This window comes from Crocodylus porosus, unplaced genomic scaffold (genome assembly GCF_001723895.1).
Source record: "Crocodylus porosus isolate Cpor-Errol unplaced genomic scaffold, CroPor_comp1, whole genome shotgun sequence".
In the NCBI taxonomy this organism is placed as follows: Eukaryota; Metazoa; Chordata; order Crocodylia; family Crocodylidae; genus Crocodylus; species Crocodylus porosus.
Window position 1 is genome coordinate 132041124 of NW_017728931.1, and position 26767 is coordinate 132067890.

General features: G+C 44.6%; 1 protein-coding gene across 1 annotated transcript in view; it reads left to right on the plus strand.

Moving 5' to 3' along the window:
* GRM3 (glutamate metabotropic receptor 3) overlaps nucleotides 1-26767 on the plus strand; it is a 154584-nt gene that overhangs the window by 62903 nt on the left and 64914 nt on the right. Inside the window, exon 2 of the mRNA XM_019543654.1 lies at nucleotides 23464-24067. Within this exon, the coding sequence (XP_019399199.1) occupies nucleotides 23570-24067 (498 nt within the window). The 5' untranslated portion in view covers nucleotides 23464-23569. The remainder of the gene's footprint in view (nucleotides 1-23463; nucleotides 24068-26767) is intronic.

The window sequence follows — 26767 nt, forward strand, 5'->3', positions numbered from 1 at the left end:
GGTCTTGTGAACCCAGCATTCATTCCTGCCTGTGGCAAGGGGTCAGGCTAGATGATCTGTTCAGGTCCCTCCTGACCCTAGCTACTATGAAACTATCCCTTTACACATTCTAATTACTTACGATTTTGCCAGTTCATTTAGACTGAAGTTTTTTTATGCAAAGTGTATCCATCCCCAGCTGAATTTCTTTGGAAAGTTTGAGTTACAATGATTTAAAGAACGGAGTTCAGGGAAAACATGTTTCTCATTTTAAAACACTTCTTTGAAAAGTCAACATGCCTTCATGCTTTAGAGCAAGACTTGAAATGATGCAGAAAGCTGCTCTTAGCATCAAAGGTATGCCCCTGGCTGTCCCAATGAATATCTGCCCAAATTTGACCAGCTTACAAGTCCTTGGATAATCACAGTATGCATACATTCAGTAAACACATTGAGTTCATCAGCTAAAGTCTCCAAAGATGCTGTCTACACTGAGCACAACTGAGACTTTCATATCTCTTACTGCTGACCAAATTGCATGTGCACCATTAGAGGCCTACCTAGATCACGCTTTTGTGGAATTCATGGAAACAGTGAAAAACAGTGTTGTCCATGATTGCTGAAAAATCCAGCATCGGTCACAATTTCCCATGAAATCAACCAAAAAACCCCCAAAATGATAGTGACATAGACAGAGTGAAGGCACTCTCCACTAGAGGCAAGGGTGGGACAAAAAAGTGGTAGTGACATAGACTGTCTAAGTGAAGGCACCCTCTGCCAATCAGCTGAAAGCGGCAGGGCTGGTGGGGGTCCTCCACTAATCAGCAGTGAGGGGTGGGGCTGCCATGAAATGCCTGCAAAATCCTGGCCTGCTTCTGCATGCCAGAAGCAGGCCATGAAAAACCTGCTGTCTCGCCGAAACTTAGATAGGTCCCTATACATTATCCCTGCCTAATAAATGAGCAGGTTGTGTCCCTCACACCTCCTGCACATGATCAGCTTGCACATGCTCCACCACAAAGACTGAAAGAGAATTTCTCAGGGTGACAGGGACACAACCAGATTTTCCCTTTTATTGCCGCTCTAAGCTGCTCCAGGCTATGGTGAAGCCAGGCCTTGAACAGAGTGTCTCCATTGCAGAGGCATAGCTAGGGACTCAAATCTTGATTTTGTGGATGTCATGGAAATGTGAAATCAGGAAATCTCCGCAAAATCCACTGGGAAAAAAAGAATTTACTAAAAATAAGGGGCCAGCTCCCCAGTAGGAGTCAGCAGTCCTCCCTGCCACACAGCCTGGCACAAAAACAGCTGTGGGCATGAAAGTGAGCAATCAAGACTGCTGTTGCTCCCACCCCTTGGCTGAGAGGGCTGCCTGCCATGTGGCCCTACACCTCTCCACTAATCATCAGGAAGCGGGTGGGCTGCATGATGGATAGCCCTCTCAGCCAATCAACACTCAGGAGTGGTACCATATGACGGACAGCCTTCTGCACCAAACGTGGGGTCATCAGGGCTCCTCAGACAGTCAGAGGCGTGGGGAGGCCTCACCATGAGAAACCCGTGCAAATGTCAGCCGCCCCCACAATCTGCCTGCAAAATTATCCAGTCACTGCCTTGAGTTGGGTAGACCCCTAGGCATAGCTAGCTATTTTGGTGCCCTCAGCAGAGAGGAGAAATGAAGGGAGCAAGGTCTTACCTGCTACAGCATGGGCTCCCCACACTCTGGCTGCAGGTCTCTGTGACAACAATATGAGCTTGGGCTTCTCTGGCTGCAAGATGCGCTTCCTGCACACCGACTTAACCAGCTGCCCATCCCCAACCCCACATGGGCTCCCCAAAGACCACCACTCTGGTGCTCTCTGTAAACAGGTGCCCAGGGCTAGCATCCCACTTGCCTACCCCTATTTATGCTATTGCTCAGTGAACCCCACTGCTGGCACCCAAACAGCACAGCAGAGGAAACAGCCTCACTTGAATGCAGGGCTAGGAAGAACTAGGCTGGGGAGGAAACTTATTGGGACAAGAAGTCTACTAAGACTTAGATGACAGAGACTGATGTGTAGGGAAAGAAGGCTGAAATGGGAGACAGGGCTGGGGATGGAGTTTGTGAATGAAACGGGGGGAAGAGGGGACAGAGAGAATGGTGAGTGAAATGGCACATAGGTTGCACAACCAAAACTTCCAGCATTTGAAATTATATTAGAGCCATCTATTGATACACATGTACAAAACAAGCATCCTTAAAATGTGAGTAGCCACACTACGGAGAAATGGAGAAAATATAATTACAGAGCCTGCAGAAATAGCATGAGTGCATTTATCTTTCATGAGTATAAGCCCATAGATTGATAGATCAGTTGGTCTCTATGACTCCATTATGGAGTCCATGGAGTTGTCATTCTCTTTCCTCTTAGCCACCCTGAAAGAATTAAACACCATATTTATTATATTATCATTTTACCAAACCTTGTATGTTCTTGTGGAGATTATTGGAACCCAGATTATCTACAAAAGATGATGCCATTCAATAATTTATAATTTATAGAAACCAGTTTGTCCAAGGAGCTACATATAAAATGCAGTTTCTTTTTAGCATCTTTATAGTCAGGTTTTAAAGGAGAATACGCTGCTATGGTCTGTGTAGTCATTAGCCATAAGAGACAGGGAAATGTATTGTGGAGAAAAACTCATCCTCTGGACACATCTGTTCCTGTTTTGATTGAGGAAACAGCTCAAACAAATCAGTGAGTTTGAAGTGAGGCTGAACAAACTATCCATAGCATGGATGGACTTGTAGAGTATGAGTTCTCCATAAATCAAAGGGTATGGCTTCTGCTCCTTGTCTGGATAGCTGTTATAACATCAGATGATGCATACAGAAGCTGCTGATCCTATAGGAATACCATAATGGTGGCCAGATGCTCAGACGCTGCCAATCAGTATGGTTTATTGTATCCAGTCAAACAGAACATTTTCCAACATTTCTCATCTCAAGTTTGTGCCTTGTAAGAAATCTGGTGCTGAGTTCTTTAGCAAGGGAGCTTAAGTTGCAGACAGTTACTGTGGTGTCAAGAGAGGGGTCAACAGAACACACTCATCTTTCCCAATACAGGAATCTTGTCATAGTGTCACACGCTGCGTGAGCACCACAGCAAGACTGTGCACCCCTCCTTTGTGAATAATACCTGAAAAATGGGCTCAGGAGTGCCAAGGAAGCTGAGTCTAGCCCCAGTTCCACAAGCATAGCTTCATACCTTGCTCTGGACTTGTGCCATAGGTCTCACTCCCAGTCTAACCACCTTCAAATGGGTACCTGGCCATTCAGGCTGGAAGGGATACTGGGCATATCACTCTTAGGTGCTGTTGAGTGCAAAAAATGGCAAATCCCTTGGATTGGTTGGTCCCTAGGTCCTTATATGATATTATGCCCAAATGGGGACACCCAGGCAAAGTGATATTCATGGAAAACTAGGTGAAATCCAAACTCAATTGCAGTCCATGAGACTGTCATCATTGACTTCAGAGAGACAATAATTTCACCCCTAAAATTCACCCTTGTCTTAAATAGAGGGACACAGCCTGGAAAGAATAAAAATCTAGGCATTTGGTCAGAAGGGAATATTTTATGGTACCTCTTGGGTCAGCAGGGCATATTTCCATATTGCATGTCTGCAGTCTGACCCAATCTATGCAAATTAGGGCCAGCCCTTAGCATCTCAGTTCAGCCTCAAGTGGGACAAAATCTGAGCATCTCTAGCCTCTTCAGCTAAATAATTTGCTGCACTGTTCTCCATGGGCTGGCTCCTAAGCTAGAAGCAGCATCGCCTTGTCCACACAACGCTTCAAGTGGCCTAATTAGCGCAACAGTGTCAGTGCCAATCAGCCCACTCCCGCAGTGATTAGCAACTCTGCTGGCTTCTGGTTTCAAGCACGGTCCATGCAGGCCAGTACAGCATGCCCAAGGGCGTTGCTGCCAGGCACAGTAACTGTGCTCTGTAGGAGCAGCTCGGTATGCTACTATTCCTCACACACAGCTGTTTCATATGGGACAGTATTTGTATTTTTTCTTATGTAATCTGCCAGCTTTGGCAGAACTCCCCTGGGTCTTGGCATATAGATCACACGGTTCTTAGTTCCCTTTGTGTAATGGCGTAAGATAGAGGATTTTGGCTATGTTGACTTTGCTTTCCTGAGATACAGTATACCGGCACCCTGTGGGGCTTTGCTGTTGGGAACAGAGCCCTGAGGGAGAGACATTTCACCTCCAGTTAGCACTCGCGCTGGCCAAATTGTACACGGTAATCCTGCCAAAAGCTTGCAAGATCATTCAATGTAAAGAGCTGTGTGTCACAGCGCTTGTTCCCTCAGAAGCTTCCTGGGCCTTAAAGGTGTAAGATTTGCCTGGTGCTCGTTTCCTGACTTCGACAACAAGCTCATTTTCAAAGCCTGATTGCAGAGGTAGAGCTCCTCCCAGCACTCCTCCTCATTATTTCCGTTTCAAGATGAACCTCAGAGCATGAATGAACTACATGGTTTTTGCTCCTCTGCCCTTCTTCTGGCTCAAGCTGTGGCTTTGCCACAAGCCCTGTAGTCGCCTTGCCCCAGGAGAGGACCTACTGCCACACTATGGCTGCGAGGGATGAAATCTGGCTGCTGATTTTCCTCTTGCTCCAAGGGAGAAAGAATGAGGTGCAGTCCAGCATCTCTAGAGCAATGCACTTCACCTTGCCCATGAGCTCAGGTCTGGGGCTGGAAAATGAGAATCTCAGCCAAGGCTCCTTCTGCTGCTTGCCTATGGCCAACCATCCCCAACCCATAGGCACAAGAGTAGGAGTAGGCACTGAGCGCATCAAGGGAGGGTGCTGTGATATAGCTGCACCTCCCTGGAATTCCTCTCCCTCTCCTATTGCCCATGAGAGCTGAGGCCCCGACCAGAACTGGGCTCTCTGCCCCGGGGGCCTGCTGTGCCCTGACAGCCCCAGAAGCCAAGGGCCCGATCCTGATTGCACCCTCCCTTCTCAAAATCTTAGATCCAGAGCTGGTAAGTGCCTCAAAGAAATTGCTCCCCACCACCCTGTGATGCAGACTATTTTCTCACAGGCACATTCTCCTTATTTTGCTTGAACCCTGTCTGGAAGCAGGGCTGTGGAGTCAACCTGGTGCTCAGGCCTTTACAATTCCTAGCCTCCTTCATCTGCACACATCCAATCTACTGCAAATTAACCCACATGTTTAGGTAACTATTGGGACAATAATCATTTAATAACACTATTTGTCCACTTAGTGCAGAGTGGAGGGTTCTGCTGGTATTTCCATGAGGGTTATAAATATGACAAGCAAAAAACTTCTACCCAATCCAAGCTAGTGAGAAAAGTCAAAGAGAAAGAAATAAGGCTCCTCGTTTCTGACTGGGTTGTGATACTAAAGAGAACTAATAAGCCTCATCCAATTCCTGAACTGCAGTGAAATTATTACATATTCATTTATACCACCATCATGCACATTGATGCAAATACCAATTCTTATCCTGTAAAGATGCTCAGAGAAAGCAAAAGCAATAACAAAAATTGTAGGTCACAATCAGCAAGAATTTCCACTATAAAACCTTCCAAAATAAACCAGATCCATCTATTATCAGTGGCTTGAGATTGTTGTGAACTGTATATTCTTGCAATAATGAAAATATCAGGTCCTTAATCAGTTTTGATTTCGCTAGAGAAGGGAGTAAAAAAAAAACCTCAGCAGTTGGTCCCTTAATGAATCGCTCAACTGAAAATACTTTACGAAGTTGGGGTGATGCTCAGCTGATATAAGTTAGGGTGATTCTCACTGGTGCCCCCTCTGAGGAAATCTGTGGAGATATGCCGCTTTAGTTCACCTGAGGGTCTGCTTTTAATTCAGTTAAACTCACAATCTGCTTTTGATGCAGGGATTATTGTTCCCATTTTAGAGATGCGAACCAGTCTGAAAGAGGTTAATTAACCTGCTGATAGCCTCACAAGCATCAACGACAGAGCTGGGAATAGACTTCAGGAAACCAGAGAGCAACAATCGTTCCGACTGAGTCAAAGATCATCAGAAGTGTTGAAATTTTGGAGAGCACCTTGAAACGCGGGCTAGCCTGAGAGACATACATGTGTGTATAAATGCACAGCTGGCGCGGCACAGCCCCTAGCACTGGCTAAGAGGAGCATGCCTACACGTGGGGAGAAACAGTACATAAACCGAATTCCTAGTCTTCTCATTCCTGTAGTTTGCCCATGTTGAGTGTGATGGTACTTTCAGACCAGTGTAACCTGGAGTAACTGTGCTGACTTCAGTGAAACAACTGTGCTGCCTTTACACCGCTGAGATCCAAAACTGAACCCTTCCTAGGACAGGCATCTTAGATATGTGGTCTGACAGCCCAACTGCTGTTTCTTCCACTTCTTGCCTGCCATGGAGATTTTGAACATTGATGTTGCTCAAGACATGCCAGATCTGATCTGTGTTCTCTCCATCCCTGCCCAGCCATCAGCAATATATACCTCAGTGGGGCAACATTTTGTGATGGCACCGAACCTTATATCCTGGCCCTCTGGGGAGGTGGGCAGTTGCAGGGAGCTTGACCTGTGCAAACGAGAGCTCTGTCATGGGTGGGACGTGTCTGTGGGCAGCACTCAGTGGCCCCCCAAGCAAATGCTGGAGTGAGGCAATCATTTCCCTGGCTCTAGACAGATCAACATCCCTGCCAGCCTTTATTCGGAACAGCATTGAGGACCACAGCATAAACCCACAGAGCCGAATTCTGCAGCTCAGCAAATAGCTGAGTCGCCTTGTACTGTCACCACAGAGAAGAGGAAAAAGATAAAGGAAGCGAGGGTCTCCTCTGAGATAAAAGGGCCAGCACCAGAGGTGACAGGACCTCTGGGTTTGTCCTGATGCACCTGGACTCTGGCAACAAAGGCAGTGACACTCCGCACAACAAGGAGCTGAAATAATGCGCTTGTGCTTTGCTTTTGTTTTAATTTTTACTGTCCTTATGCTAATTTGGAGTTGCTGTGGTTGTTGCCATAGTGATAGCCATCTAGAGATGAGGGAAGCCAGTGAGTATGACAGAGGTGCGAAGTTTTGGCTCCAGGGGACACATACGCAGAGTCACGTGGGAGAAGCTCAGCAGTCAGCTTGAGCCAGGTCTGAAGAGAGAAAAATAAGAGATCTTGCAGGAGGAGGGAGAGTTAGGAAGTTCAGCCTAGGACTGAGGAATAGCGGGGGAAGGAGCTCTCTGCTAAGGGTGCTAGGGATTGGCTCTGAGCCACGTCTCTAGACAGGGACTGCTTGTAGGCGACATGGGGGTTACATTCTCCCAATTTCGGGCAAAGTAAACCCCCGTGTCATGTACACCTGTGTTGGAACCTGATCCTTACCTGCCTCTCCAGCAGCGGGGAGGGGAGAGCGAGCTGCTGGTGGGCAGAGCGGTCCCTGAGCTGCAGGGGGAGGGGAGGCTGGTGCTCCCCTCCATGGCAGCAGTACCCCCCCCTCCACCCCAGGTGGCACCGGCCCACAGACACCCACCCCGGGCGGTCCCGGGGGGCACTGCAGCCATGGAGGGAAGCCCCAGGCCCCTGCGCAACCGGGGAAAAAAGATCAGGCTCGTTGCTTTTTTTGTTTGTTTTCCCTCTGTGGAACCTGCCTTCCCAGACTGCTGCCGGGCTGCCTGCGCAGGCTGCCTGCACGGGCTCTGAGCCACAGGAAGCCCAATGCTTCCCTCCGCAGCCATAGGGTAGGAAACTAAAACTCCTTGGAGGTGTTTTACTTTGCAGCATCCCAAAGTCATTTGCTGCATCCCAAAGTAATTGAAGGCGCATTATGCCGCCAACTGTGCTACACCGGCTGGAGTTAACACATGATACACCGCCGAATGTGCAAACAGAAATGCCATTAAAGTGGTGCAAAAGGCATTTAACCTTCTTCAAACCCGCTTTAAAGTGTTGTGTACAAATGGCCAGGTATGTTAACTACCAGGGTCTGGTGATGGGTGTCATTTGACATTCAGCAAAAACTGGCCCAGCTGTGGTGTTGCCCATGGCTGAGCTGGCTGTGGCTCCTGTTCTTGCATCTCCCTTAAATGGAAATGCAGAGCTGGTGCCCCAGTTGCCCACCCCTCAGTATGCTACTACCTCTACCCAGCCTAGCCCCTACAACCAGGCGTGATGGGAAATTAAACTGGGTAGCAACTCACTTGGATTTTGTTTCACAGAAATAAAACATCTGCTTGCCCCCGCCTCTCTGGGATGTGTGGGGCTTGCTTATTGCCCTATTTGTGGGGCATTTCTTTCCAGAAAAGTAACTTCTTTTCAGAAACAGGAAAAAATCAGTTTTTCAAAATCTTTTTCTTTAAAAAAAGAGCCATGTCACTAACTTGAATGTGCAAAGTGCCTTTTGGCAGGCTACTAATGGTGCCTGCAAGAGGAGCTGACGCTAACTAACATGTCTATGTCCCTGGGACTGACTTTCCAGGGTATGTTGCTGACAAAGATAAGTGTGTGTGATAAGATCCCTCCAGCATGCTTTGCTCTTGGCCTTGTTGAAGTACTCTCCAATACATGCCTGCTACAATCACAAATTAAGGCTTGGACAGCTACTTTTCTTATTTTTCTCTTCTGCCCAGGTATCTTTTTACTAGCTTGTTTTTCTAGTGTAAGCAAGGAACTCAGCAAAAAAAAAAGTCAGAACTAATGCTTCCTATAACATCTATATGCTCCTCCTTACAATTCTCTTGACATTAAAGGCTTTATTAATCCTACAGTTCATTAGGAGCATGAGCTTTCCAAAGGCACTCAGCATAGGCCTAATTTTGCTCTCAGTGGGTGTATCTACATGTGCATTAGATCTGGGAGCAGTTTACTCACAAATAAACTACTCACAAGTAAATGCTTCCAGGCAGGCATCCCATCCACATATGCAGGGAAGCAGGAGCAGATTTGCTGCTAATAGCAGCAAAATTCTCCTGCTTCCTGGGCTCATGCAATGGGCCCTTCTGCCACCAGGGGAACCTATAGGCTCAGTGCTAGCTGCCCCACCAGCAGATCAGGGGAGGGGCAGGGAATTACCTCTCCCCTGCTGCTCTTTCCAAGCCCTGTGCTTTGATCAGCCAATCAGGGCATGGGACTGAGAACTGAGACCTGCCCTTGGCAGGCACAGTTCCCAGCCTCCACCCCATGTTCATGGGACAGAGGCTGGGGGCCCTGTTCCCCATTCAGCTCCATGAGATAAGGATCTCCCAGTGCTGGACTTATAAGTGCAGATCTGGCACTGGGAGATATGGATCTCCCAGCCTGAGCCCTTGACCATGGAGCTGGCACTAGTAGATAAAGATCTCCCAGCCCCCACTCCCCAAATGTGATCTCAGAGTGGGGTGGGGGTGGGGTTCCTCTCCCTGCCACTGGGCAGGAGAACATAGTCCCCACCCAGGCTCTGGTGGCAGAGCCCGCACCAGCAGCAGGCAGCTCCTGGATCCGGCCCCCTGGTGGCCACCTAACCAGGAACAAATTTGCTCCTGGTTAGTCATCTACATGAGTGCTAATGTGCAGTTAGTAATTGCAAGTCAATTTAATACTTTCATTTTCAGGTAGCAAATTTACATGCGATTAGTGAAGTTTTCTGTGCAGTACGCATGTGCACATGTAGATGCACATGCTTACTGTACAGTATGCTACTGTCCAGTAAAACATCTTGTGTAGACCCAGTGACTTCAGAGGTAAAGCACCGATGGACTGCATTGAAAGCAGAACTGAGCCCTATGCATTTTTTCTCTCGCATCCTGTAGATTCAGCAGTCTAGACAGCAGTTCTGGGACTGTTAAAACCCTGGGGAATCAGAAACTAGAGATGGAAAAAATCTGTTTGGTCACACAGCGTGGTTCTTTGCCAATGCAATGCCGACAGGATAGCTTCCCGTGCTGTGTCCAATTCACCCTCAGATTATTCCATGTATGCATCTTCCATTGCTTAGAAGTAGAAGGTGCATTTGCTCTCTATTTACGTACCATCTGCATTCCATCAAGTACATATCACTATGTACCACTACCTGTGGCTGCACAGCTGTAAGTTGGAGAAGTGTTATGGCTTGTGCTGAAGGCTGTCCCCAGCTGTAAACGGGCACTTGGGCATTCAGGCAAGAGAGTCAGAGGTGACCAATGGTGATGCTGACCATATCACTCCTTTGGGCGGCTGTTGTGTACCTTAACCATGCTAGCCTGGGTGATTTTTCTTAGTAAAGTACGGTATAGCAACTGCCACCTCGTATCCTATCTATTACTTGCTTCTCAGGGCAGGTTAAAGTGAATAGCAAGTCAAGTTAAAGTGAATAGCAAGTCATGTCTGAAAGACTGAGGGTATCGTTTTCATCAACCTCTCACCAGTACTTTTCTGACAGTAGAAAAGACAATATCACACTCTCTTCAGATGAGTGAAGAAAATAAAGATCAAGAATCACATCAGCAAAAATCATTGGTTTCAAGAGCTATGCAGTGATTTACATCAAATAAGCCTTCTGGCCCAATAATATGCTTTGTCATCTGTACAGTAAAAACTTTAAAACACCGCAGTCCCAACTGATAGCTGAGGACAGGATTTGTTTCCAGTAAACTTCTGTGACATTAGCAATTAAAAATATAAAAACAGTAAGCACAATTCACAATCAATTATATTTTATTAATAGGTTTTTAATACACGCCACAGCCCAGTAATCATGAGGCTGTTCAGCAGAGTTATTCTAAAATCAGCTAATAGCAGGATGTAATTTGCAGCAGCCTCTGCTCACTTACAAAACACTTGCTCCGTTAATTGTGATTTCACACTCCACTGAGCACCGTAGCCTAAAGGTAACATTCATGTGATGGAACAGTTACCAGTCTGTGGTTTGGGGGGGTACATGGGGGTTGTTATTATTTTAAGATATGCTACTGTAGCTAATTTTCCATTTTTTAATATTACAAAAGGCCAACAGACAAGCATCACAATCAGTTGCTAACCACTTCAATTCTTTCCTCAGGAACCCGAATAGAATAAGTATGTCTCCTGCTACAGCTCCCCTTTAGTTACTCATCATTGTTTTCAAGAATAATGATGAGCATTATTAATATGAGCATATGCAAGATATTAAGACTGAGATCTGGACTGCGGTATGGCAGGCATGTGCAAGCACGTAGAAACAATCAGCCCTTGCCCTGAAAAGCTTACAATCTTGTTAGATGAAGGGAGCAATATTATCTCCTAAGCTTCTTGGACACCTTCAGAAAATCCCAGCCTAAGTGTTTTAGCCACAATCACGATGGGATTGAAACTAGGTCAACTTTTAAACCACAAATTATCCTCACACAGAATAGAGACTTAAATGTCAGCTCTAGAGAGGAGCAGTCCCCCATCACTTATGCAGAGATGACTGTCATTTAACACTCATGACTTGGAGATCCTGAGTTAGGATGGTGGGGAAAGGCATCCTTTGGGATTGCCCTCTAGCTGTCAAGGGAGCAGATGGAGTATTTGGTACCCGCTCTGGGGCACAGGGGACTGAATTGCATTCACATACAGCCTCCTCCTTGGGTGGAACAAATTGCTGGAAATCCCAACGTTAAACCACAATTCTCCCCAGTACCAAATGCTTGAAGCCAGGTATAACTGTACCACATACAGCAGCATTATAAGTAACAAGCTCTCCATAGCCCTCACGTGCACAGGCACAGCCATAATTTGGCCCTCTTGCTGTAATGTGAGCAAATGTCTTGGCAGAGCAATGGTGAAAATGAAACCTGGCAGATCCTGACACTGCTGTTTTGAGGGAGCCAAGCATTGGCATGCAGAGTATCTTGGCTGGAATATGAACAGAAACTCACAGAGGGAACTGGGCTCAAGAAAACCTCTGCAGATGTTCCAAAGAGCTGCAAAGTGATTAGGAGCAAAGGAAAGGGATTAGCTTTGTTCAGGTGGAGAAAAATGAAGACACTTCACAACAAGGTAAAAAGAAAATGCTAAATATTTTGCCAAAGAGTCTTGATACCCAGTCCCACCATCAGGGAGAGTAGCTAAGTAGGTGTAATCCATACAGGCGGTGGAAGGCGAGGACTAACAGGGCTCAGGCCCCTCTGACTTTTTGTGGAGGCCAACAACAGTAGCAGCACCATGGCACTGCCATCCCAGTGCCTGGTGCCGCTCAACGTGCAGCGGCTCCGCTGCTGTTGCATTCAACACCAGCTTGTGCCAGTCCTGCAACAGCCCTGCAGGAGGGGCAGATGGGGCTCAGCACTCCCAAATAATATTTTCCCCCACACTTATGTGGTATCTGTATTCAGTGACTCCTATGGTACATTTGAGTCCTTCATATCTTCTCTCTTCTTTGTGAGAGTCATAGCAGGACACAGCATAGTGACTTAGCAGGACATAGCATAATGACATCCCAGAAAGCAGTCCTAGCAGCTGTGGGCAGACCAGTCTCTTAACTTATACCATTAAATCTGGCCTTTGATGCTATTGACATATCAGTATGTATCACTACCTGTGACTGCATAGGTGCAAGCTGGAGAAGTGTTCTGGCTTATACTGAAGGCTGTCTCCAGGCTACTTAGCTGTAAATGAGAACATGGGCATTCAGGCAAATGAATTCAGCTCAGAAAAGAGAAAGAAGAAGATGGCAAGAAGGGAGAAAGACTGTGAGGGACTGGCAAAGGTCTAATGACATTTTACAAAGGTCTTAGACAATCATCCAAGAGTGGCAAAGCATGAGCCTGGTACTGACACCTCAGAATTTCTGAACACTCATTACTCAGTTGCTGAAGACTAATATCATCTATCCTAGGTTTACCAGGGCAGTGCATATTTGCCTGATGTTGGAGGACCTAATCATGGCAATCCACCTCCTACAGCACCTCAGTCCAGTACTGTATGAATCACCCTGACTCAGAAAGCAACACAGGCCAAAATACAAACTCCTCTCACTTCCCATTCATTATTAGAAGGAATTCAAGGGGGTTGTTCTACTCAACAGAATCATTTTAGACCACATCTGTGTAACATTTCTCCCAAATCCAAGGCCACAACAAGGAGAAAAGCCCAACCAACATGACTGAGACTTGCAGTTAGTCACTGTAAATGAGTCAGGAGGGGCCTAGAAGGATCCGACTGATTCCCTGCAGACCCTCCCTACACTCAGCCCCGTGTCTACACTCAGAATTTGAGGGTGAAAAAAGCACATATTTAGTTGACAGAGTGTTCATCTTTTTCTAAATACAGTATATCAATCAATAGGCCATAAAAAGGGACTTTTTAATGTAAAATTTCCACTTCTGTTTATAATAATTACCAACACTTACAATAAGAATTCCTATGATTTTCAGAAGTAAAGCTCAAGCTCTTTATCCGGAAGGTCAGTAATATTATCCATTTTAGAAATAGCTAAATTGAAAGGAAAAAAAAATGACCAGCCATGAGTTCCAAGTAGCCTAGTGATAGAGCCAGGACTAATCTCCTCCAAGATTAATGCCCAACTCAAAAGGCCAAATTGCATCTCTAAACAACACTGACTTTCTTCCTGAGATCTAAATATGAGAGTGGAAAAATTCAAGTGTGCCAGAGCTTTTTAGGAGTCCACAGTATTCTTCTCCAATAAATCATATCATCATAAAGCAAAGAAAGAAAAGGTCTTTGAACCAGGTCTTCAGCTGGTTGAAACCAGAATATTTGCATTGACTTCCACTGACAGCATGTTGTGTCTCCCTAGCCTGACCCTAGAGGTACAACTGGATAACACACTCTTTGCTTCCTAATCTACATGTGATGCTGCTGTTGTTAACTAGCTGCCACACTTTCAAACCTCAAAGGTGGCTGCATTCTGGTGGTCTTGGAGTAGGGAAGAAAAAAAGAAAGATGAAATAGTGAAGGGGAAAACAGAAGCCCCAAACCTTGGATGGATTAGTAAGAAAACAAGAAAAAAAGGACAAAAAGTAGGAAAAAACCTAACTCCCCAACTCTTCCAAAATGTTTCAAACAATATATATAGCAAAAAAATACAAAAAGAAAAATCGTTTACTGCATGAAACTGCGGAAGGGTTATTTTAACCAACTCTGGTTTCTGAGACATCAATGACACCAAGCCCTGCTAGTTGCCACAAGAACATCTGATGTGAATTTATAATGCATTGGTTCAAGGGTGGCCGAGTTTCAAGGTACATGCCACAAGTGGCATAGGCAGCTGCTGTGTGGGGTCCACAAGCCCCAGGCACTTAGTAAAGGGAGGTGCCAGAATGGACACAAGGAAATTCAAACCTCTGGCCATTCATGGCTTTGGATCCTCACTTGCCATATAGAACTGCAGCAATTGCAAGACTAGGGAAGAACTAACCTGGCATTTAGCGGTAACATCTCCTCTTACAGCAGTGTCCACCCTCTACTCTGCTCTGCACAGCTGGGGGCTCAAGCTCTTCTGCCTCCATTCCAGCCGCCCAGGGTGCAAACTCTATCAGCAAACTCTACACCTCTGGGCAGGTAGGGATCGGAGCGACCTTGGGGCTTAACTTGCGGTATACCTACCCTTTTAGTCTGTGGCAAATGTGGGGTAGTTCATCCCAATTTCACCGAGGGGCAAGCTATTGCATGGATACTGTGGGAGCACACACACACAGGCAGTTACCAAGGAGTATCTGGCACTCTATAAATTCACATACTCACTTACCCTTTAGTAACTTACTCGTGTAACCATGCTCATGGGTGAATTTTTCAAAAGCATTTAAGTGATTTAGGATAAGATTTTTCAGAAGAGCTCTGAGTCAGATGTTCAAGGACACAACAATCTATAAGAAGACCAGATTCTCAAAAAAGCGCTTTTTTGAACACCTAGTGGTACATCAATAGAACTAACGTTCCTAAATCACTAGCTACTTATGGCAACCCTGTTAAGTACATGTTTCACTTTCAGAACACGAGTAGTTTCATTGAAATCAAAAGGACTACTCAAACACTTAAGTATGTTGCTGGATTTCAGCCACACACTTCTTTGGAATAACTAATTTACCTCACCTGTATCCCTAATGTGATCAAAAGCACCAGTCTTCAATGAGAGAAGCAGAAATAAACACTGAGTTTGTAGCTTCAGTGATACAGGCTCTGAATCATTGGCCAAGCAAATTAGGAAAGTGTCCTACCAGTGAAAATAATATATATTTTGACTGTATTTCATGCATGTCTTATTCCATTTGCTGCAGTTTTTCCAGACAAACTCTGAAGCATAACATCCAGCATGTGAAATTTCAGGAAGATTGATTTACTTTGAGCAAATGTATGTGTCAAAACCCAGCTAACATCCCATGAAATAAATTCTCTTTTTCCACGAAGAATATTCACTTCTGTTTCCTTTACCTTGTCACATCTCTACAATTGCCCCTTTTCTAATGCCATTCAGATTTGAGTTATCAGACTTCAGGCAGCCACTATCAGTATGTGAGCAATTTGTGTACCTGGCACATTATCTGCCACCCTAATTCATGGGTACCTGTAAAAAAAGATTTTTAGAAACAGGTGTCTGGATTCTAATTGTAAGCAGTAAAGAGAGTCAGGATTGTCCATCACTCCTTTCCAGTGCAGTCAGACATCTTATCCCATGGTGCAGTTCTTATCAAGTGTTGAGGTTAAGTTCTGGTAGAGCCCGTATAAATGAATGAAGTGTGTTGGATTAGCAGTACCGTGATAGGAGGCCGTCATCTTCAAGGCAGATGTAGAGTGGCATTTATCCGTTTCAGTTCTTGTGTCAGCCTTAGACACGCATTGAAATTTGAATAAAAATAGAGATTTTTTTTAAACAGGCTCCGATAGAAAAAAGCCAGTCTTTGGCCTCCTTGACAATAATTAGTAATGCCACCAAAATCAGCAGTAGTTTTTCACTGCAAGACTAAATATAGCCAACCACAACAGCCAAACCCAAACAATAACTTCTTCACTATGAAGAACAGTGAGCCTGGGTAAATAGATGAGCCTGGCAGGATGCTCTGAAGGTCAATACATTTAAGCCAAGACGGGGGGGACAGGAAAGGATTCCAAACTTGAGATCTCCTTAGAGCATCCCAAGTAGCTCTAGCTCTAGGGTAGTAGACCACCCTATTTCATAACTAAAGGTATTAAACAGAAAAGATAAAGCCAACAGCTTCAGCATGGGCACTCAACCTTCCTTCACCACTTCAAGGATGTCATCTGCTCATGCCACCAATGCAGTTGCAATCCTGCACCCAGGATGACCTCACTTGGACAAGGGTCAAGGAGAGGCGTATCAATGCTCAGAGTTTCTACCACACTCTTCTCTATACTCTGAACCAGAAAGGAAGTCTGAATCTCCTTGCCTGTTAAAAGCCTCTCAGTGTCAGTAGTGATTAAGAAGTGAGTAAGTTCTTTTCGTGGTGTAAGATGGTGAAACAATAGAAACCAATATGGAAGTCATTGGGCTACCTAGGAATGCCTGAGCAAAATTAACTCATGGAGAATAAGGCTGAAGTAACGCGTTACACTTAGACCATACTAAGGGCACTTAAAACCCAAGCATCCACCCATTAAAGCTTATTAACTTGTTCTAAGTGTCCTCTGAGTGTCTCAAAGTTACACCAGTTCAGGTGAGGGTTAACTCTGAGCTCTGCTACCTAGCTCATGTTAGGGTAACGTCAGTCTGTTCCATGGAGATAGGCAATTTAGTCCCGTGGAATCCCAGGATGCACCACTTCAGCCTCCTCCTCTCCCACGGAGCAGACGGAGATAAAGCCCACGTGCCCTGGCTCCTAGCCACACTCCTGCTTACCAGTCTTTTAGTGGCAAGTCAGAGCTATGCCAGCAAGAAACTATATTAACCCTTAACATGTGACTGCTCACAGCACATTCTAACTTTAACACTGCTTAACATTTCACAGATTTAGTATGATCTGAGTGTGACGTGTGATTTCCCCCTAGGAGGGTGTTTTCTCTAAAACTGATAAAATAAGTTGTTGGTTTTTTTCTCTAAGACTGATAAAATAAATGTTCTATCCTAATAGAAACAACTTGGCGAGACCACAAATATTGGGTAACACATAGGAACTCAATCTTCCTTTATCACGGCATGGAAATCAGCTGCTCATCCTACCAGTGCAGTTGCCAGGGGCAATAGTATTTTGAGCAAAGCCCACATACTTAAAATCTTAAAGCAAGTTAGTGACCTTCTCTCTCTAAGAGAAGGCGCTTTCAGTGTCCTCTAGCAATGGATTCATTTTTCCATGCTATAATTCTCTGCTGAAAAGAACACGGATCCAAAGGAGAGGTTGTGGAACAAAGGTGGCCTAACGTTTCTAGTATCTCACTAAGCTAAGCTGGCCATGGCCTACCCAGAAAACACTTAACAGTTGTCCCTGATGCTCCTGCCATGCATCTATGGACCCCTATTCCTGGTTTGCTTCACTTTGTTTCAGTTATTTCAATATTCAGATTGATTCAACACCACTGGTGATCCCACATTTATATTCAGCCACACTGAAAAGGGGTTTGATGGTAACAATGTCCTACAATTGCTTCAGAGAAGCTTGAAGTAGACGAGTAGGTCAAATATTTGATGGAACACCCAATCAGCAGTCACGTGATGGGGGCACTGATTTGCTGTGTGATTTTGGGTATGTTACTCTACCACTATTTCCTTTCCTTCTACCTATATACGTTGTGAGTTTTTCAGAAGTACTGTATTATGTTTTACAAAGAGCTAGCACAACAGACCCTTGAGACACTACAACAATTTAAATGTCAAATAGCAAGAAGAAAACCAACAACAATAGGATTCCAGTTTGAACAGTAGGCATTCCCATTTGAAGTTTTAATGTACATTTCAGAAACCAGTGCTTTTAAGGGTTGGTGACAAAGGGTCAGACTGACGCGGCCCATATGGTGACATTTCTTCTGGTAGAATATGACCACCATCCACTCATGAGCATCTGGGCACTATTTCCGGTGCAGGTAAGGGAAGAATACAGTCCATATTTTAGACAGAACACTTCTAGAAATGATCTATGTATGTAGTAGATTTAACATATCCCAAACTAATCAAGCATGGAAGATAAATGTATGTAAGTAGGCAGAAAAACTGAAATCCTAGCTCATTTTTGCTAATTGCTTTAGAACAGCTTCTCCTCTGCAGAGCAAGCTCTCTGTTCTGTCATCCTCCTGATGACACTGTTCATCTAGCCACCTGAATCTGCCATTTAAGTCTTGCTCTTTTACAAATCACATAGCCATCAGATAAACACTTGGTCTTGGGACCATGACCCTTTTAACAGTCTGAGAGGGAACATTTTTGACAAGCTGTCCCTCCCATAAGCACCTGTCCTCACACTGATACATCTTATAACACCTGCTCCTTTTGGCACTGCATTGAAACAAAGGGAAGCCAAAAGCACACAATGGGGGGAGGGAGAATCAAGAATCAAGGATGCAGACGTGGGAAGCTAAGATAGCAGATTTTCTGGGTGAAAGAGCAATGCCTACAAAAGGAAGTGCACTTTATGATAAAAAATTAGGCCATTGGTTAATCTTTTCCACAAATAAACAAAGGAAGTGAACAATTGAGAATTCTGTTTCACTGCCAAGATATGCAGGTAACACTTATGCAATTTGTTGATCAGCATTTTGCATCGCTTACTTGTATTAAGATACCTTGCCTTATGAAGCCACATTTTTGCCCTACTCCACTACATTTGTCCCTAGTGTGAATATTCAGAAGTGATTAGTACTGCTCCAGAAGACTCTGCCTAGTAATGCTGCATTGAGATTTATCTTCTCCACCGATGCCCAAAATACTGAGTAACGCCCCTCTCCTCAAATTGTACACAGAAAATTACAAGTGTCTAACACTGAAATGAAGCTGGTGTGCTTGGTGCATTGGTGATAAGATTCTAGGCGGAGGGGATTTCAACCCTGACTTCTAACATTTCAGGAAATATCTTAACCACTAGGTCACACAAGACTGAGAGTACCTTCCTGTTAAAGGTAAGCCATTGCGCTGCCAACAAGGAAAGCATCATGGAGATAGAAAGAAAACAAGTAAGGGGGAGCCTGACTCTGTGGGTGCTGATAGACATGCAGCTCCCTGATTTAACTCATGGTGTTTCACACAAAGTGCCATGAGTTACAGTGACCTCTCCCCCTCCCCCTGACACAACACGTTTGCCATTTGGGACACGGAAATCAAGCTTCACTTTGAAGCCAATCTCTGCACCCTCCCTTCCCCAACCCTCCCCACATCCACCCTCCACCCCATCCAGCACAGGCTGGGTAAACCCCAGGCCAGAGATCCTTCCTTTCCCCCATCCCCTTTCCCATCCTGCAGACAGCATTGGTGACAGGGCTGGGCTTCATCATCCCAGCCCTGCTCAAATGCAGGGACAAAGAGAAGTTAATGAAATGTCTTTGGATCACCTTCATCTGAACCCTCATTAAATGAGGGTTAATTTGTCCCACAATCAGGCACTTTTAAAGTGCTCTGCAGCTGTGCACTTGTCAGCTGCAGAGCATGGCTGTAGAGCACTTTCAAGAGGCCAATCGCAGACAAATATCACTTCTGTCAGCACCCTCTGACTCAAGAAGGTGGATGATGTCTTGCTGGAAGGGAGAATATGAGAGGTGGTGAATCCTTACTTCTACTGTTTGTGCCTTCTGCTTTACAGAGCCTTTGGAAAAACTGTATAAAATGCAATAAGGGCAACAAGTTTCTTCCCATGGTGCCCCACCTGCTTGAAACACCCTCCTCAGGAGGTTGTAATAGGTGCTCAGACTGTACCGTTTAGAAATCCTTTGAGTAGTAGTCCTGATGACAGTACTCCTTCATGAAGAAAAGGCCTCTAAGAAGACATGACCCAGAATCTTTAACCAAAAGGAGTGTGTGCCTGTGTCTAGTGAGAGGAAAAGACAGTCAGATGGATTGATAGAAGCAAAATTCAGAGTCTCTGATTTCCCATTCTGAAAAAGAAAGGATGAGTGTGCATGTGATTGTGCATGTGCTAAATTCAGCATTTTTCATTCCTTTGCCTCTAACCTACCCCATCTTTTGGACAATGACATGACTCACCACTGTCAAATCTCTCTTGAAATCATATTTCTATGACAACTATGGCCACACACCCAACTTACACAGAAAGATGGAACAGGACTGGTGATCTGTTTGCTTTCAGATCACCCTGGGAAGCCACTTGCATTGTGTCACTTGCATTGATGCAGCTCTATGGAGCCAGATCCTGCCCCCATTTGTAAAACTCAGTCCAGAATAGGGCCATGACTTCAGTGGCTTTACCCCAGGTGTATCAGCGTATGTGATGCATTTGGTATTGAAGAGGTTAGCTGGTAAAATGGCATAAACAGATGTATCACCAAAAACCAGAACCTCTCTACCAAGACACCACCCTTCTCCCAGAGCCAGGAAGTTTTGTTTGCTTTTCTTCCGGCCCTAGCACTTTTTGACTAGTGGCCCAGAGGGCCAACTTCAAAAGAAAGGGGTTAGGAGGTGTCTTCAGCCATGACTATCCCAGAACCTGGGGCTTAGCCACTCTGCATAAACCTATAAGGTTCAAACCCCCTGAGAGAAACATCTCCCATATCTTGAGGCAATGGTTTAATCACTTAGCTACTGGAGCAGTCAAAAGAGATATGTGCTGTTTGAAAGGTGGATGTGGTTGCTGCGTCTGTATGTTTCTTTCCGCGTAGGTCAAAAGCCCTGCTAAGACATGCATGTCTCATGCAATCAAGAAACAGTGAGATTCCAACCAGAAAGACATTCCTCATTCCCTGTCTTACAAGAGGTTAAAATTTGCCAGTGGAATGAATGGAGAGTTAGTGGCTCCTGAGTAATCAAGGATCCATCTTCACAAGCCTGTCAGAGGTCTAGCAAAGACCTGGAATCAGGACTTCTCAACACCTGGAGTGTTGAAGAAGTGAAGTGGATTTACTGAGGAAAGCAGATTAAGGATTGGTTATACTTCTATTTCTTACTTTTCACAACAATTACTCTTTAGGGCACATCAAAAATGTTTCTCCTGGGGCTAAGTCAAGTTTTCCCTAGGCAGCTGTTTGGTTTCCTTTTCAAAGCCAAAAAGCAAACAAACAGAGGCCTTTTCTACACGTGTGCCTTAACGCACAGTAGCCTATTTTACTGTGCGGTAAATCGTCACGTCAAAAACATGGTAATATGCTAATACACAGTAAAAATAGGCAGCATTAAGCATCACTAAAAAAAACATGTGCTTCTGCTCCTGCACAGTAGGGCAGCCTAAGAATCTAGGCTCAGGTAGGGGCACTGAGCAAACCTGGCCCTTCATATCTATATGCCTCTGTAACAGGAGCCTCTAATCCCTGCTGCTGAAAGGTGGAAGCTGCAGTGAGGCAGACTGCAGGTGCAGACTGTAAAAAAGCAGGCTCCAGAGCAGCAAGCCTGATAATTAACAAAGAGGAATCCCTGTGTATGAGTAAGGGAGGGAAGCCTGGTAACTAGAAAGGGTGGAGCCAGGCAAGGAATTTAGACAGAGCTCCTAGTCTGAGGAGTCAGTCTGACCCAGGAGAGGTTGATGGAAGGAGCTAGGCAGGACTGGAAAGAGACACAGGAAGGTAAGTTTGCTTAGGGGTTTGTTTTAAGGTTTGCATCAGCTGTAAGGTATGGATGTGGCTGAAAGGGAGGTAGTAGACCACTGAGGGTGCCTGGGGATGATGCTGAAGTTTGTCTAGTTGACATAGGACCAGAAAGGACTGAAGGTCATTTGAGTGAGGCCTGAACGCAGGGGAGGTGACTGAGAGCTCTGGCTGAGGATAGTTATTGGGGCCGCTGACAGAGCACTAGCTGAAGATGATTGTCTGGGCCCTGAAAGAGAGCCTACCGGGGAGCTATACTGTGGGGCAAGCAAACCCAGTGAATCTCACTGAGGGCCAAGTGAGCCCAGGCAACTGAGCAGGATGGACACGGCTTCTAAGGCCACGCTGTGCTTTTCTAAGGGCAGCCTCTGAAAATTCATACTAACCTCAAAAGACATGGCAGGCGAGAACAGACGAGGTGACTCTGATAAGCCAGAGTGCAAGGAACAGGATTAGAATGACTGCTGGGGATGCCATGACTGCTGGGGATGTCCTCAGAGACGGGATCCTGTTACAGCCTCATTTCTCCAATCTGAAAATGAGGGATAACAACTTTCATATCTGTGTTGTAATTATATTGATTTAGTTAAGATCTTCAGCTACAATGGTTGCAGAGGCCAAACACACACCTGTAGAAAAGACAATGTTGTGAAGATCTCAAAGTACATTATAATCCAGAGAGTCTATCACTGGCATGGAAACAGATACGATTGAATTACTAACCGCAAATAAATGATCTTTTTTTAAATGTCCTATGTATGTAGGTTTCTTGTTGTTTGACTTGTTCTGTAGATGGCTGAATAATATTTTGCAAATAATTTATCCTCCTAAATTTGACACCGAATTATTTGTGAAATATATAGTTTATTAGTAATTATCATTTTGCAGTTATTCCTACCAGTCCAGGAAAGATGTTTACCTCCTTTTCTTACACTGGTTAATAAAAAATATGATATTAGCAAAGCCTGTAGTGAAGATGTCTGTTTCCAGTTGACGTATCACCTATCTGTGAAGGGAGAATTCTGCTGAAAAGGGCTTCAACTCAGGATACATACAACTATACTGAAATCAATATAGCTATAAAGAAACACATTTAACTGTGTAGCTGACTTCTTAATGATTTATGATATTAAGATCTGGAATAAATGCTGTCCTTTCCCACAATCTCTACATCAAATAGAATCTCCACTGGAACAAACAGAATAAGCTTGCTTGACCATCTTTCGATGTTAAATTTTAATCGTCTTTATTCTTAAAATTTCTTAGCACTCTATTTTAAATAATGCTAAGTGTTCCTAAATTATAGATAACCCTGCAAGCCTAACCATAACAAATTCTGCTTTAAGGAAAAGGTAAGTATAGTAATAAAATATTAAAGTGCACTATTTAAATATTACCACACTTGATTTTGTTGAGGGGAGGAGGGAAGCTGGAGTTCTAGGTTGACATTTTAAGTCATACATTAAAGAGATTATATGAAGGGGTTTCCAAACAACTTATTTAAAGAGAGACTGCATGTATATATAAAGGGGTTTGCACATGTGTGTGTATGGGAGCGAGAGGAAGCATTTTCTGTGGGCATATACACATAATGAAACTATTATACTATCACAGGATTTCTCTTTTAAATCAATGACAAAATGCCCATTCGTTTCAATAGGGGTAGATATTGGTCCCAAAATACATACATCACTCCCATGTGCATGCTTGTCTCCCACTGACTCATGCACCAAACTCTCCAGTTCCCCTTCAATAGCACTCGGAAGGTTTTATGGAGGAAAAGACGATAATAACTCATGTCTCCTTTTGCCTTTTCTAATTCCTTACATCTTTCTAGGAATTTGATGGACGGTCTTGCTGACTTGCTCTTTGCTTGCTTGGAGGACAGCATTTCACACTTGACAATGGAGCAAGAGGACTGAGGGGAACTCCTACTCCTGCCAATGTTTCTTAAAGCTGCCAAAACGGGACCAGTGAAGATGTTTACCAGGCTCCAGGTCCTTGCCTTAGCTTTGTTTTCCAAAGGAGTTTTCCTTTCCCTAAGTGACCATAACTTTGTAAGAAGGGAAATTAAGATAGAAGGAGACCTGGTCTTAGGTGGTTTATTCCCAATTAATGAGAAAGGCACTGGGACAGAAGAATGTGGGCGAATCAATGAAGACAGAGGCATCCAGCGCTTGGAAGCGATGTTGTTTGCCATTGATGAAATCAATAGTGACAATTACTTGCTCCCAGGAGTTAAGCTTGGAGTTCATATTTTGGACACCTGTTCCCGGGATACATATGCTTTAGAACAATCTCTGGAGTTTGTTAGGGCATCTTTGACAAAAGTGGATGAAACGGAATATATGTGCCCTGATGGATCATATGCCATTCAAGAAAATATGCCGTTGCTCATTGCCGGTGTCATAGGTGGTTCTTACAGCAGTGTCTCCATACAGGTAAGACATTTCAAAAGTTACTCCCTTGGAAGACAATTATTCATCTTGAGCTTCCTTTAAATAAAAGAAATATTAAGCATGTTACTGATAATGAGCCAAAGTTGTTCCTGTGGTCAATGAATTGCACCAGCTATGAATCTATTCCATTGCCCTCCCTCCTGTTTTTTTTTTTTAAACAATCCTTCAATAGCTGTAGGATTGAAGCAGATCCTTCATTATGCAATTCTTCTTAATGAGGCTAGAACCCAGTTGTTTTAAGGTTTCGGAAGAAAAACTTATTTTAAGCTTTGGATTTCACAACGTATTTTAAACTGAAGAAATATTAACAAATTCACATCATTGTTTTTGCATGGGAACCTAATAAGACCACATACATTTCAAAGATAACGAAAACTTGTGTCGTGCAAACAAAGAAGATTTTTAAGTATTCCATGCCCTTCAAGCAGATCTGGGTTGTATAACAGACGTATGCATGCAGCAAACGACCCCCATGTTGGTTGAACCACACATGGGTGCCCTTTTTCACTTTCAGCACCCCAGCTGCACTGCACTGCATGGGTGCTCCAGGCCACCAGCTCTACAAGCTGTCTCATCACCCTCTGTCCTCCAGGAGCCAGGACAGGCTGAGAGCCTCCTGCAGCCAGAGCGATGGAGGCAGTGGGAACCTGTGGGCCATGTGATAACCATCGGCCACCAGATAGCCCTGATCTAGACTGATAAGGAACTAAAACAAAAAATAATGTAACAGCCCCAAAATTTTATTCTAGCCAAACCAAAGGCAACTCATATATTTCAGCTATTTAAACAGAGATGATCCTGGCTAGAACAGAAGCTTGAACTAAATGGCCTTTTGAGGTCTCTTCCAGCCCTGTTTTCCATAATTCTGCAATTTTTCTACATCTTAGTCTACTGAAGCTGTTGGAACTTTTCCTAGTAACTTCAATCAGCTATGTATCAGGTCTTATTCATGGGAGCCACAATTCCTAATCATGTTTCTAAATTTGTTGTTGTTTCTCCCTTTCTTTGTATTGTTCATCATAAAAATGCTTTTAGATCCCTCCTAAGAATCAATAAAGAAGTTGTCTGGAGAGGTGCAAAGTAAGCAAAACTATATGGCAGAGTACAGTTGCTTAGGTTTTAACTGAATTAGAAATAAGTCTGTGAACAAAAAGAGCAAATATTTGCCTCAGAGTTTTTGCAGGAATTCTGCCTCCCTCAGTCCCTATTCAGGTGTTTTTACAGCAGTCATCTCCAAGAACCTTTCAAAACTCACATCCCCTGCCTTAGTATACACTGCACAACATTATAAAAAGCCTCTGTGAGGACAATAGATAGAGATCAATGTGGTTCTCTTTGGTTCAAAAAACAAGCCAAATTGTGCCTCCCTTGTACACAAGTGATGAGACTGTTCGTACACTCTGAGATGAGGATTTCAAGATTATATCAGGGTCAAACAACAAAATCCTGCCCCGCAGGTGGCTCTAGTGGGGAAAAAAAAGGCATAGTATGCTTCACTTACCCCTCTTGGAAGTAATGTGCATTTTATCCAGTCCTAGAGGAAGGCACTGGATATTACCTTATCCAATGAATTAAACCACCAGGTTGAGAGCATTCCTGACTCATATCATATATGCATGAGCACACAACAAGGACTAAGAGAGGGCCTGTCCTCTTTATGGTCCAGATAACCACCTGTTCTGTACATTCATGCAAGGGAGTGAGGGACGATACACGGCATGGACAAAACCCGCCTCTACAAAGCTGCCACTCGCCCCATGCAAATAGAAAGAATCACAACTCAGCCCTGCAGGTTCCAGATAGCACAAGTGTGGGAGGTGGTGCCTAATATGCCAGGCATATAAGCAGGAACCCAGTCATCAGCTGCCCACCTATGCAATTCATGGGGTTTGTGGCAAGGAGTTATCCATAAATTAACAACTCCAAGAGCTAAGAGGGAGGAGTAAATACATCCTGATGCACGTTCCTGTTCAGCATTCCCAGGATTTCCTACCAGATGCTACCAAGATGGGCTTGAGGCCTATAGCACAGACAGTGTCATTCCAGCCCTTTGCCCCAGTCATTGCTCTTCACAAGGGCAGAATTGCCTTGCACTCTGTGGGGCATCTGGGAAAGAGTGCACATCCCAATAGTGATACTAGCAACTTAAGCTTTGGCTATGGACAATGAAACAGTCAATTGGGTCACCAACTGGCTGGAGGGCCACACCCAGACAGTGGTGGTGGATGGGTCGTTTTCAGCCTGGAGGGATGTGGGCAGTGGGCTCGGTCCTTGGGCCTACACTGTTCAACATCTTCATCAGTGACATGTGGACGAGGAGGTAAAAAGCACCCCGTTCAAATTTACTGATGACACTAAGATGGGGGTGGATGTGGGCACACTAGAAGGGAGGAATAGGCTGCAATTGGACCTAGACAGGTTGCAGGGGTGGGTGGACGAGAACAGGATGGGATTCAACACTGACATGTACAAAGTGATGCACTTGGGGAGGAACAACCAGCACCATCCCTACAGACTGGGGAACTTTCTTCTCGTCAGTACAGAGGCGGAAAAGGATCTTGGGGTCATCATTGAGTCCAAGATGAACATGGGCCGGCAGTGTGGGGACGCGGTCAGGAAGGCCAACCGCACCTTGTCATGCATCCACAGATGCATCTCAAGCAGGTCCAAGGAGGTGATCCT